At 33.3% G+C, this 13,123-nt stretch overlaps 1 protein-coding gene across 3 annotated transcripts in view; it reads right to left on the bottom strand.

Moving 5' to 3' along the window:
- Nucleotides 1-13,123, bottom strand: part of FSTL5 (follistatin like 5) — a 269,454-nt gene that overhangs the window by 112,193 nt on the left and 144,138 nt on the right. For all 3 annotated transcript variants that reach the window (XM_083861258.1, XM_083861256.1, XM_083861257.1), the window contains exon 6: nt 5,581-5,701. In XM_083861258.1, coding sequence (XP_083717384.1) covers nt 5,581-5,701 — 121 coding nt within the window. The remainder of the gene's footprint in view (nt 1-5,580; nt 5,702-13,123) is intronic.

Genomic DNA, 13,123 nt, shown 5'->3' with positions numbered 1-13,123 from the left:
TGACAATTAGGTCATATTTTTTTCTGCCTAGATAACTCTCACACTTTATTGTACATCATGGGGTAATTTTTACAGTCAAGTCCTCAGTGTGGCCCCAGTGTAACCTTCTGTGGCCCCTTTTTTTGAGCATAAGACAACATCAAGAACACTAACAACAGAAATCAATTCTGAAAGACTTTTTTTTTTCCTTCATTTTTGCAGGATGTCAATTTTTATGCAGAGAAGTTAGTTCAACTATGTACAATAAATTTGGGGTTTATAGTAATTGTATTCAATCAGTTTTATTCATAAATGTCTAAACTAGTGTAATTCTTTCCACTGAAATTACAAAGGGAAGTGCCTACATATACATCTGCTGAGTGATCAAACAGAATAATTTATAACTATTTATTTGCTTGTGGTATGCCTTGAGATATTACAGCCCACCATGAAGGCCACTTGAAGTACCTGCTTTGACATTTTATTTTATATGAGAGGAAAACAAGTAAGACTATTTTAGAAAAGAACACTAGAAGAAAAACAAAAAGATACAACATTTACAGCAAACACAAAATTATCTTGATACCACAGGAGACACTAACAAAAGAAAGAAAGCCCTTGAAAAATAAAGGAAGCACACTGGTTGAGATTTAGTTTATAAACTGTATTCCACACCCTTTTTAGCTTTTATTCGGCTCCTTCATCTCAGGGTTTTGCCTGCCCTTTCAGAAAAACTTAAATATATCCTTCCCTGTCAAAAAAAATGCTTGCTGATAAAAAATCCTTTAGTTTGGGACAGGCTGAGGAAGGAATGCAAAAAAAGCAAAACAAAACACTAAGATGGAGCTGGATCACTTGTAGGACATAATTTTACACTATGTGGCCAAAGCAGTGGAGGACAGAATTATCTGATTCCTTCAGTCTCAAGCTCCCAAAACCCAGCAAGAGCTAAACTTTCCACTTTATTCATTTGTGTTAGAGGAAGCCGTTTTTCAGGTTCCTCTCTGAACACACTATTGATCTAGTTAAATTGCTATGAAATATAGCAGACAAATAATTAGGAAATAGATGCTACATCACCAAAAATTACCCCTCACAATATGAGGAAAGGCAGCCTATATTCAGAAAACCATAGTGGTCTTGCCAACAGGTAAAACCTTAGAGAAGCCAGCAAGCACCTTCATCTGCTGTGAAGCTTGGCATAAACCCTCAAGGCTGAGAGCACCCTCTCACACATATTGTTTGTTTGTTGCTGCCTCAGCATCTGACCTTCTGAAGGGGGAAAGGGATTTTTTTATTATTATTATTCCGTTTCACACAGTTATTTACATTTGGCTGTCCAGTCTAATGTGTATCCATTTTGTCAGACAAAATGAGACTGTCCAAAGAAAATCACAGAATACAAGCAAGCATGTATATGTATGTATGTATAGACACAGAATTATGTGCATATTAATACCTTTAAAACAGCCTATGCTTCATCTTTGCCCTTCAGGTGGTTCCTTTTCTACTGCTGGAGTTAAAAATAGAATTGCCAGTATTTTTGAGGAAAATTTCTAATTAAGTATGCCAATTAAAAAAAAATCCTACCTGCAAATGCTAATGAAACAAGACTGATAATTAATTCCAAAGATAGTCAATAATATTTAAATAAAATGCAATTGCCTGATTCTTTAAAAAGAAATTACTGTAATAGAGTAGCTTGTTCAACACCATAGTGAAGATGATTTTTAATCCTATCTGTGTTCAAAATCCTACCTAAATGTTTTTAAACACTATTTGAAATCACAGCTGGAAAAGTGCACACTAGTAGTATCACTTGATTATCACTATCCCCCTTTTAGGCCAAGGCTGAGGACACAAATTTCCTTTATGCCTTCTCTCACACCTTTTCCAGCTTTCTCATTTTTTCAAGTTCTTCTATGCTTAATAGAGAATGCGGATGGATAATTACTGTTAGAAAATGAGACTTCTTTAATGTTGATCAAATTCAAATATGACAAAGGATATTTTGTTAACTACTGTAACAAAACATTTCATATTTTAGCAGTGCTAGGTACAAACTGGCTTGAAAAGAACCCCTCTGGTATTGCCACGCATAAAAACTGTGCTGTTGTGACCCCCAACCCCTGCCCAACCTCGATCACTGTGCCTTGGCATTTCTGTGTTCATATGACTCCGACTTCTGTTATACAAATAAAAACAAACAACTCCTTTGAATTCTGTGTGGAAGCTTTGAATAGGATCAATTTCTCCATCATAACAAAGCCGAATTTTCTTCACTGCCATTTTGAGTGAATAAAAGTCACATTTGAGTGAATAAAGGTAACACATATTCTAGCAATTACACAAATGAGAACTTGACATTTCTCAAATCCACCCCTTCACTACAATTAGGGATAGAGGCAATTCCATGGGGAATAGCAGGTATTAAACTGAGATTAGGTTCCTTATGTACATGAAAATGGTAGATATTAAGGAATGAAAAAAGCATGAAAAACATACTGTCAAGTTCAATTGATGGGATCGTGCAAGAGGTCAAAAATTCTAGAACCACTTCTTTATTTAAATTAATGGTTAAGTCTTTTAAATGTCTCAAAATAACAAATAACACTATAATATTTTAGAAGACAATGCCCTGCCAATACCATTACTCAGTTATAATCTTTCACTTATTAGATAGTTATGAAAATAATTTGGAAAAAACCTTTGCTGTTTTGCTTTCTATTTCTTCTAGATGCTTGAAAGTGTCCAAGCTGGTGAAAAATTATATTTTCCATATTATAAAATGGGATAATTTTAAAGTTATAACATAAAATCACAATGTAACATAATAACAAAAAGAATAAATCATTACAGTATAATAAAATAGAATGTAAACTTGAAAATATTAAGTACTGAAAGAAAACCCTGGGAAAAAAAAGGTTTATTTCTATTTGGAGTAAATATTTGCAATCTTCCTGTGTCACTTACATGAAGAAAATTAAAATGTTTAATTATTTTGTAGGTGGATGGCTAATTGAAGAGGTATTTGTGGAATAGTGTGTGGAAGATGTGTTGTGAGTGCTTCTTGTGTACATTTCCATACACAGATCTGATTCCATGTCTATATTAATTCTCTGTATGCTGGTAAATCCAGACTTGGCATTACTGGTAACATCGCACAAGCTTTGCCATAGGCAAATGACAGAGGCCTCTGGAGAGGGGCTGTCACATTTACTTTACCTTGGGTTGGCAGGGCTCGTGTGGAGAGCTTGGTTTCAGCTTTTATCATCTTGCTTAGCCAATAAGAGCACTAGTCAAGTAACTAGGTGCCGCATTAAATTTGTTTTGGTTTTGCTTAGCTTAGTTTACTTTTATAGCATTATATAATTTTTGTTAATATTGGTGAGATAAGTCAGACTGAATTCAACCTATCTTGAGATAAAAGGAAATGGAACTACGGTGAATTGTCAAATTTATTTCAAGAGTATTTATTTTATCTTCATTACAGAGCCTAATACTGTAACATTTCTTTGACCTTCTGGGCACACACCATACAATGAAGTAGCAGCTGGTTTTAGGTTTTATTTTTCAATATGTAATGAATACATCTAAGTTTTGTCAATGACATAGAAGAATGAATCTTACTCTAGAAGTCACCTTCCAAGATACCCTTATAGTTTTAAATAGGGTCTTCTCCACTACTCTGCTGCAACAAAGAAACCAAAATGATTCCTAATCTTACATAATCTAATGTTTTCATTAACATTCATATTAAGGCAATGCTTAACACACCATATGGAAATTATTTTCATTATTCAAAACTCCATTAAAAATATATAATGGAAAGCTATTCTTATGTCTGGAGTATTACAACTATACAAAATAGTCCCTCAGAGACACATCAAAGTCTTATTTGGAAGAATAATGTTGTGCTTCCATTAATACAATGTTTGCAAAAATAGTTCTAATGCTTTAAACATATCTTTAACCTTCTTGATTGCTGTATATGATAAAGGCTTCTATATCAATTTCTGCATCCATGCAGTAACCAATCAGTATCCAAAAGTACAACATCTAGCCATATAATTGTAGCTAATGTGTGTGCTTCTATAGATGATATATAATTCTTTACATTTTGTAAGCCAAACTTGTATCACAACCTTTAAAAAAGAAATTAAGGTATTTCCTAGTGTTTGAATTCATCCTGCAGATGAATTAAATTATCTCACCATCACAATGTCTTAATATCTCCCATTTTCTTCCTCTGCCTTATTTCTTGGCTGTGCTCACACTTCTTTTGCATGAGTTATAGTCTGACCCTTCACTTAATCAATTCAGGTCACACAATAGGATTGGGATGGGATGTGGAGGGTGAATATTTTTCTGCTGACTTAGTGACTCAGAGGAGAGACTGTGACTGTTAGGACACTGCAAGAAAGGCAGTCAGATAACCTTAGGAAGCAGGATCAAGTTATTTTTAGGAGCAGTAAGTAATTTGTTCAGCTAAGCTGCATCACAAAATCACACTTTCTGAAAGACTTTCATAGAAATAAAAATCTAATTCAATGGTCAAAACTAACATACTTTCAGGCAGTCTGTCTTGATAATTCATTTCATGTTTATTCTTCTTGCTTTTCATGCAGGGTTTGTTTTTTTTTTTCTAATATCAAATTCGTAATTTATAGTTTAAAACTTTAAGCAGTTTTTTATCTCTTTGTCATTAGATATTACCTAAAGTGGCTGAGTGCTCATCTGCCCAAAGATAAAGTACAGAAATACTAAAGCAACAGCCTGTAATTACTCAGAAGGAAGATACATTAATGGACTAAGTCAAAATTTAGTAAGTAAATATAAAAAGTATTTGGGACAAACTTGATCTTCTGTGCTGCCATGTTACTGAGTTTGGAAGAACAGCTTTTAAACCAAAGCCAGATTTCAAGATTGAATCTTAAATTTGAGATAGGTAAGAGTGAAAAATCATCATCATTCTTGTCCGAATATAACAAAATATATTGATATTACCTCTAATGTACTGTATAAAAGCTCTTAACATCTTGCTTCTGTCTGCTACTCCAGTGGTTTGGTCAAGATGTTTGTTTGTACTACACACGTTTGTCCTGAGACCTCTCTGGCATCCAGAAAACAAATACCTTGCAAAACTGCACCAGAAATTTTTATCTGTTTCCGAGTCCCGTGAAGCCATAAGGCACCTAATAGAATAGGTACCTTTTTTGCAGGGTTTGTCAAAACTGCTCTTATCAGCACTCATAAACAAAGGGTGTGGAGAGGTATCTCGGTTCCATTGATTGTGGTATGGTCAGTCTTGACCACATTACTTGCCACTTGTGCACAATACAGATTTATCAATACATGTTGGCATCAAGAAAGATTATCCATGAATTCTCCATTACCAAAATCCTTCATAAATCTAGAAGCTACTGGATATCATTGATTTCTGCTAAAATGTTTTCTGTTATTTCACGAGTATTAAATTTCACTAATGTAAGTACAGCATCCAGACGTTTCAGGCTTCATATATCAAAAAAACACCATTTAGAAAAACAAAGCAAGAAAGAGAAAAGAAGACTGAAGGAACAGGGTGGTCTTGATACTTACGAAAAGCTCTATAGAGTTCTTCTAGAGCTAGGTGCTTGTCACCGTTATAATCATCGTATTTCAGCAAATCGAACACAGAGCAGTCAGATGGTTCCCTGCCAAGCTCATCTCGTTTTATTACCTGACAAGAAAATTATAACCATGAAATTACATTTGAGCTCTTAGAGTTCTCTGGTATAATTAATTGTTTCTAATAATCATTTAATAGATCATTTTAAGGTTGCTGTGGGGCAATGAACTGCAACTGTGTAAAGTCAGGGATTTCCAGTTAATTCATAATTATTTATTACACTTTTAAAAGTTAATACCTTTAGGACAGACTCTCTTAAATGACACAAAAGTTTTTTAGAATATACACAGCATATATATATATATTTATATATATATACACACACTCACATATATAATGGAGAATTTTAAAGCTGATTTTACTTCATATGTACAGGAATGGTGATTAAGAAACATTCAAATATACCTAAAATATTAATTTTCCAAGTATAAATGGCATAATGTATTTTTCTTCTTATTTCTAACCACAGAAGCCCAATGCAAACACTTTCAAAAATAGCTAATACAAACTCTTACTACCCTAGTAATTCTATCAAGTTCTTACAGGCTTTTGACAAGCCTATTACCTTACCAAAACCTGTTATATAAGTGGCTGACCTGAAAAGGCTCCTGTTTCTCAATGGGGACACATACAGTTTGTATATAAATCAAAATTAATAGCTGCAAGATTTTTAATTCTGATGAACTTATCCCAGAGAAATGTTCTTTAATATATGCACCATTTTGTTTTATGTCTGTGTATGTTGTGGACACCTACTTAGATTCCAGCTGAGGAATTTTTAAGATGCTGAGAGTGATTTAGAATTGCCATATTACATGGGGCACTAATACCACATAACTGAAAGAGTCAAAACTAATGCAACTTTTTGTTGTAATATTGCACAGTTTACAGTTTTATATTAGGCATGGAAAAAATATAAGATTAATTATAATGTTATATTAAATTATAAATTTAATATATAAATATATATTATTATATATAAAAATTATAATGTTAATTCTTAGGTAAATAATTACTCTTCCTACTCTTTATCAGTCTCCTATGATAATTGCAAAACCATTATTATATTTGTATCAACAAAGAATATCTTCTTAAAAACAAGGGATACAGGGGCTTTTGTGTTTCAGTTGTTCTGCAAAGGAATTCATTCAGTTACTATTCACGTAAACACAAAATACCTAAAAGAATAATAGGGATAACAGGAGCATTAGAAGAAAAAAAAAAAAAAAGACACAAACATTTTATGCTACCAGAAGTCATTTCCTACATAATAATATAAAAGCATTATAAAGGATAATCACCTTGTTAGTACATTAGAGAGTATGAAAACCATTTACAAAGATAAGAAAAAATCACTACAAAACCACCTTTTCCTATTATCAATTAAAAATACATACTATGCTACCTGAATATTAGTGCTAACTACTTCCATTCTTTAAAAGCCTTTTTATTGAGTTCACATTAAAGTGAATTAAGAAAATATGAAATTCTGTAGATCTTGCAGCTGGTACATAAAAGACAAAAATGTATTCTGGGAAAAATTAGTAACTCTAAACCCATTACAGTTACACAAGAACTACTAAATACGTAATGGTGTGTATTGGAAACTTCAGCAATCACTGAAATTTCAAGGTCATGAACATTCAGTATGAGAAGCATTGTTTCATTTTAAATGCTTGTTTTCACTATCTTCAATTGTACAAATAAGGACGAAACTTTCAACCTCAGGTTGAAGAAAACCTTTTTTAAATCCCCAAAACACCCCTGGCTTTATAGTACCACTTCTAAAATTCAAAATTAATGTACTCAGCTTCCCTTCTTTGAAGGGAAATCTCTTATCTGTTCAAATTGAACAATTATAAATGAAAACCAACATATTTTTAAAAAGAAAAATCATAATTAAAAAAATTATTGGATAGAATGATTCTGCTATTTCAAATAATAATACTACAGACAGGTACATTTTATCACCCTGGAAATGATTTAATTTTTGTCTACAGTAAACATATAATTTTGATTACAGATAAAAGATTCAATGTTTGTTGTTGCACAGATATTTTATACTGGCGATATATTTTGGAATTCTTTGGAAAATACGCTCACTATGAGTCTGTGAGGATAGATTTTAGATGGTACAGAAGTGATTTCATACAATGATTAATTTTAATTGTCTGTGATTTCCTGCTTTAAGAGCTGTTCCAACCTGAATTCTCTTGTGCAGGATCTAGCCATCTCCCAGTTTTCCAATGGGATCTGTGTTTCAGATCAACTCTGTGATCACAAGAAAAATGAACCTTCATGGAACTTTTTGGTTGTTGGTTGGCTTTTCCTATTGAAGGGGAGGGAGACTAAGATTCTATCACATGAGACACAATTCAGAACCAGGTAGAACTCAAGAGTGCAAGGGTTTGGATTTTGAAAAATTACCTGCTTCTGTAGCAACGTGAAGTACAGATCAACTGTGATATGAAGTCACAAGTCACATGAGACTCCAGCAAAGCCAATATGACTGCCTGACAAATTAAGGTTGCACACTTCCTTACAGAAGTTTTTTTCAAGACATTACTTAAAAGTGTAGGACAAATAGAATAAAATTCCATGTGTATGATACACTACCATGTAATCACCCTTGTGTTTTACAGATGATCCAACAATATGCCTTAAATTTTAAATTCTATTTATCTATTAATATCTGTCCACTGAGAAGAGTAAAATGCAAGGAAACTGTTTCTTAAGCCAATTCTTTAAACCCAGACTGTCTACTTGGTTAAACTAAACAGTGATTTGTTAGGGAGGCAGAAAGAAAACTGACAAAATTTTTAGCTAGTCACAACCTATGAATTATTTTACTTCCAACTTTTTAAGTTGAAAATTCTTACCAGAGAAGGTTCACAAATATTTATGCCCACAATTTTTAGTTTGAATTTGCATAAAGACAGTGATGCATTTACTTTCAATATTATAAACTGGTGAAAGGCAAAATATACAGCAAAACTGTTCATGGTTCACTGTGAAACTTCATAAATACTGAAAACTTAGAAACTTACCTACATTTTTTAATTAAATATGTCTTTTCCAAAAAATGAAATTTCTCCATTAGAATTTAATACACTTTGAAACATGAAGAAACAATATACATTTTCTTGAAAAGATTAAATTTCTAAAAGATACGGCACACAATTATCTATTTCCTAGGAAACACCATAGTGTTACCTCACTTCAAAGCCTCTCAGAAATTTGTCAGTACAACTCCAAATTTTAGAAGATTGGGAAAGGTAATCTGATTAAAAATGACAAACACATCAGAATAGATTGTTTCATTCCTTTTAATCTGATTTCTGACAGTCAAAATGAAAAATCTGCAGATTTTATGAAACTAGACCACAAATAACATAACACATCCTTCATTAATCCACCTTACCTGAAGTGTTATCGGTAAGTCTTTTTTTGTTTGCCTGTGATTAATGGTCTTTATGTACCTCCCCAAGGAAAATGCTACGTAAATACAACTACAAACAAAACCTTCTTTTAAATCAAATATGGTCACTCAGTTAAACGTGCATTCATCTTCCCTAAAAGCAAGTACCTCATCACAAGAGTGCCACTCAGTGCTTGATAAAACACCAAGTGTGTCAAACACCAGACACTGTGAGAACTGTGCTCCAGATTAATTCAGACTGCATAAGGGGGGGTTCAATTACTTGTGCCACCATCTTCCACAGCAGTATAATGTTTTATAAATTAAAAGAATTGATTAATTATGAAACTGAATTGATAATAAAGGTTGGTAAATCGTTCCTTTCTTTAGCTTCTGTTAATCTAGTTAAATCAATATTCTTATAATTTACCACCACATTCTGTAGGGCAGCAACACAATCCTGTATTTGATGTCTATAGTAGCGTGATACCTTTGATCTGTGTAAAGATACAGGACTTGTGCATGACAGAATGACTCAGAGATCCCTGAGCAAACAGATATCTGAACTGCTAAACCCACACCTAGTGCGCCTACAAAGGCATGTGCTCAAATTAATTTTAAGGTATTACCTCAATACTATCCCTAACTAATCAAGTTACATAGGTCAGCTAGAGATGACTTTCTGCAAACTACTCCAATGAGAGGCACATTCCCTGCCTTTCCAATTCTGCCCTTAGCAGGGGAAAGACCTAATCTGACTTGGAAGATGCAAATGTGTCCTTAGGTGTCTGTAAATATAATGCCATAGGTGCCTAGCTCCCAGTGTAAAACCAGAATAGGTATTGGGGCCACATTGATAGGATGGAGAAATCCTGCATATCAGAATTATTTAAGAAAAAAAGAGAGTCTTAAGAAATTAAGAGAGTTTTAATTTCCCTCGGTTTTAAAGTTTCTCGTAGTTTTTTCATTTTGAACCTAGAATTGAATATAGCACACGTTTAGTTTTTCCTTGATTAGTGATGGTAGAAATAGATAATGCAACCTAAATAATCTGTCCCTAATTAATAACAGAAAATAAATAGTACCATAAGTCAACATGCAAAATTTTCTTCTGCCTATGTAACACGTAGTGGAAACCAAAGTTGATTAAAACACAAAGAGGAGATAAAGTCATTATCCCTTCTCTGAGTTCCAAGTCTTCCAAATAATACTTAATAACACCACTGATTAGATGCAAAATCAGAAGTCATGAAGGTAAAAATTTAAATGCCAAGGTCCAACCAAGTATTTTCATCAGTGTAAAAAACAGAGTCTGACATAGAGGTGAAATTTATGTAAGTTCTTCCTCTGCAAACAAGTCCCATGAAGTATCAGCTGGCATAAATTGCAAAAGTATTATTATTAATACAGAAATGAAACTAAAATAACTTTGGGGTATTTTGTTGGGAAAAAAAAGTCCATTTAGCCTGCATGGAGCTACATAACCACAGAGGTTTTGTGATAATAGATTTACACAGTGTAGTAGAGTTAAAATTATTTCCTAGCTGTAATTCTGTATTGGACTATAAAGCCATAAAAAATATTTTACCCAGATGCTCAAATTAATTCAAACAGTAGATAAAAATAGTCTGCCAAATTTCAATGTATTGCTATCATACTTGAAGTATTAAAAAAAAAAAAAATCAACAAAAACCAAACCACAAAAAAACCCAAACAACCAACCCATCCCCCCAAAAAAAAACCAAAACCAAAACCAAACCACCCCAAAACCCCAAACTTTTCTTACTATTTGAAATAGGTTTTTTTGATAAGAACACCACTTCCGCTTTTTTTTGGGAGAGCAATTTTTTTTCCTCTTGCATCAAGATGCAAATTCAACATTTGATTCAACTTTTGATCCAAAACAGATCAATCAAATTGGAGTGTTGCTACTGCCATTTCCAATCTCCAACTGATTTATTTCAATTTTACATTAGAGAGGACGACTATATGACACTCATAGGACACCTATGACTCATTAACTCATAGGATACCTATGAGTTAATAAATGCAATCCAAGGGCCTGATTGCATAGCAAGATTGACAAGATGTAAAATTTAAGATGCACTATAAACTGAATTTTAATATTCATGTGAACATAAATTAACTTCAGGAGTCCTTGTTTTCTACAGCAAACATGTTGCTTTTCGTATCCCCTTAATATGATTACATTTAAAATGCAGACAGGAGCTATTGTTTAGGACAACTCTGTAAATTTCAAAATTTTGACTGTGAGCACAACTGAGAAAAATTCTCCTAATTCTGAGACCATTTTCAGAGTACAGCAATGTCTCCCTGTGGATAGCTCACCCTGACTGGATAATGAAGGTTTCATGGGGCAAGATAAAGTGAGGGAGCAATCACTCACCAGTTACTGTCATGGGCAAAACAGACTCAACCTGGGGACAAATTCACTGCATTCAATACCAGTCAGACAAGAGTAAGAAAAATGAGAAATAAAACCAAATATTAAAAACTCCTTTCCTTCAAGGGGCTTAACTTCATTGCCAATATTCTCTATATTCTCCTTCCCCAGCAAAGCAGGGGACAGGGAATGGGGGCTGCATTCAGTTCATCACATTATTTTCTATTCCTTCCTCCTTAGAGGGAGAACTCTCACTCTTCCCTTCCTACAGGAGACAGCCCTCCATGAACTGCTCCAACGTGAGCCCTTCCCATGGGATGCAGCTCCTCATGAGCTGCTCCAGCACCGGTCCCTCCCAAAGGGTGCAGTCCTTCAGGAACAGAGTGCTCCAGCATGGGTTCCTCATGGGCTTAATTGTGTCTCTTGTCAAACCATACAATAAGAAAGCAAACAACAGTAACAATTAATTTACTTTACATTAATCTCTAGGTTGAATTATTTGACGTTTCTGCAATGAATTTTAGCAAAACCAAAAACCAGATATTTGGGGTTTAAGGCCGACTTGTTTCCATACTTGTGAAAAAGCACTACCTTATAAATTCCTCTTTATAGAAAAAAAAGCATGTTGGGAAATGTACGTATAGAAAGTTTGAAAACACAATAATGGAAGAATTTTTTGTACTATTTTAAAACAATGTTTAACACACACACAAAAAGGAAAAGTATACATGAAGCAACTGAATAGAGAAGAATTAAATATAATTTGCAAATCTATATATACAATTCCTACCTATATTATCTATTCATATAGTCTATTAATGTATATATTATTATTTTAAAGATATATACAGGCGCCAAAGTCCCTTAAAAGTTGAAGTTCTGAAATACTCTAAAAAGCATCAGGAAAAACAAATCTTACAAAAGTCCAGAAAAATCTTTTTAAATTAGTCTTTTGAAATAGTCTATTAGTAGTCGACATGATACCTATATTTGCAATCACCCTCTGGGCCTTGAAATTGTGACTAAAATGTTAGAAGTTAGCTGTATGGAAATGATGACTCTAGCCTATTTCTTCACCCTGCCATGCAACTTAGAACACAGGGTAATGATCAATGCTCACATCTAAAAATTCCTACTTTTCTTAAACTTTTAATTGGCTGCCTAGTACTAGACTCATTAATATCATTTATCCATGATTAGGTTTCTCAAACACAGACCTCTAAAAAATCAAAGTACATTTGCTCAATCAAAACTCTTTAATAGAATCAATCCTTTTAGGATAAGCTACTAGCATTTTGATAATGCTGTTATGCCTACCAGAGCAGCGATTACTGGTCTTGATCTGTAATTAGCTAAAATTTGCTATTTAGAGACTCCCATGAACTCTCTTTGCAAGATTTCTTCTTCACTTCTCTATCCCTAACTAAGATAATGCAATAACATTTCTTTAGTATTACAGAAGTGATTTATCTCATTTTTAAAATTGTTTTCAACTTCTACAATACATCTATATAGTTGGACTGGATGATAGCATGCAGTGGGTAATAAAAACCATGGTCACAGCAGCCTAGAGTCTTCTAATACACTGCATTATACTTCAAAGTATTATATTCAAATTTCTAAATAATCATTACAGAATTTCTGAATAATT

This window comes from Zosterops lateralis (genome assembly GCF_965231275.1).
Source record: "Zosterops lateralis genome assembly, chromosome: 5".
NCBI classification, from domain to species: Eukaryota; Metazoa; Chordata; class Aves; order Passeriformes; family Zosteropidae; genus Zosterops; species Zosterops lateralis.
The sequence above is the reverse complement of the archived record's forward strand: the minus strand, read 5'-3'. Positions and strand labels throughout refer to the sequence as shown.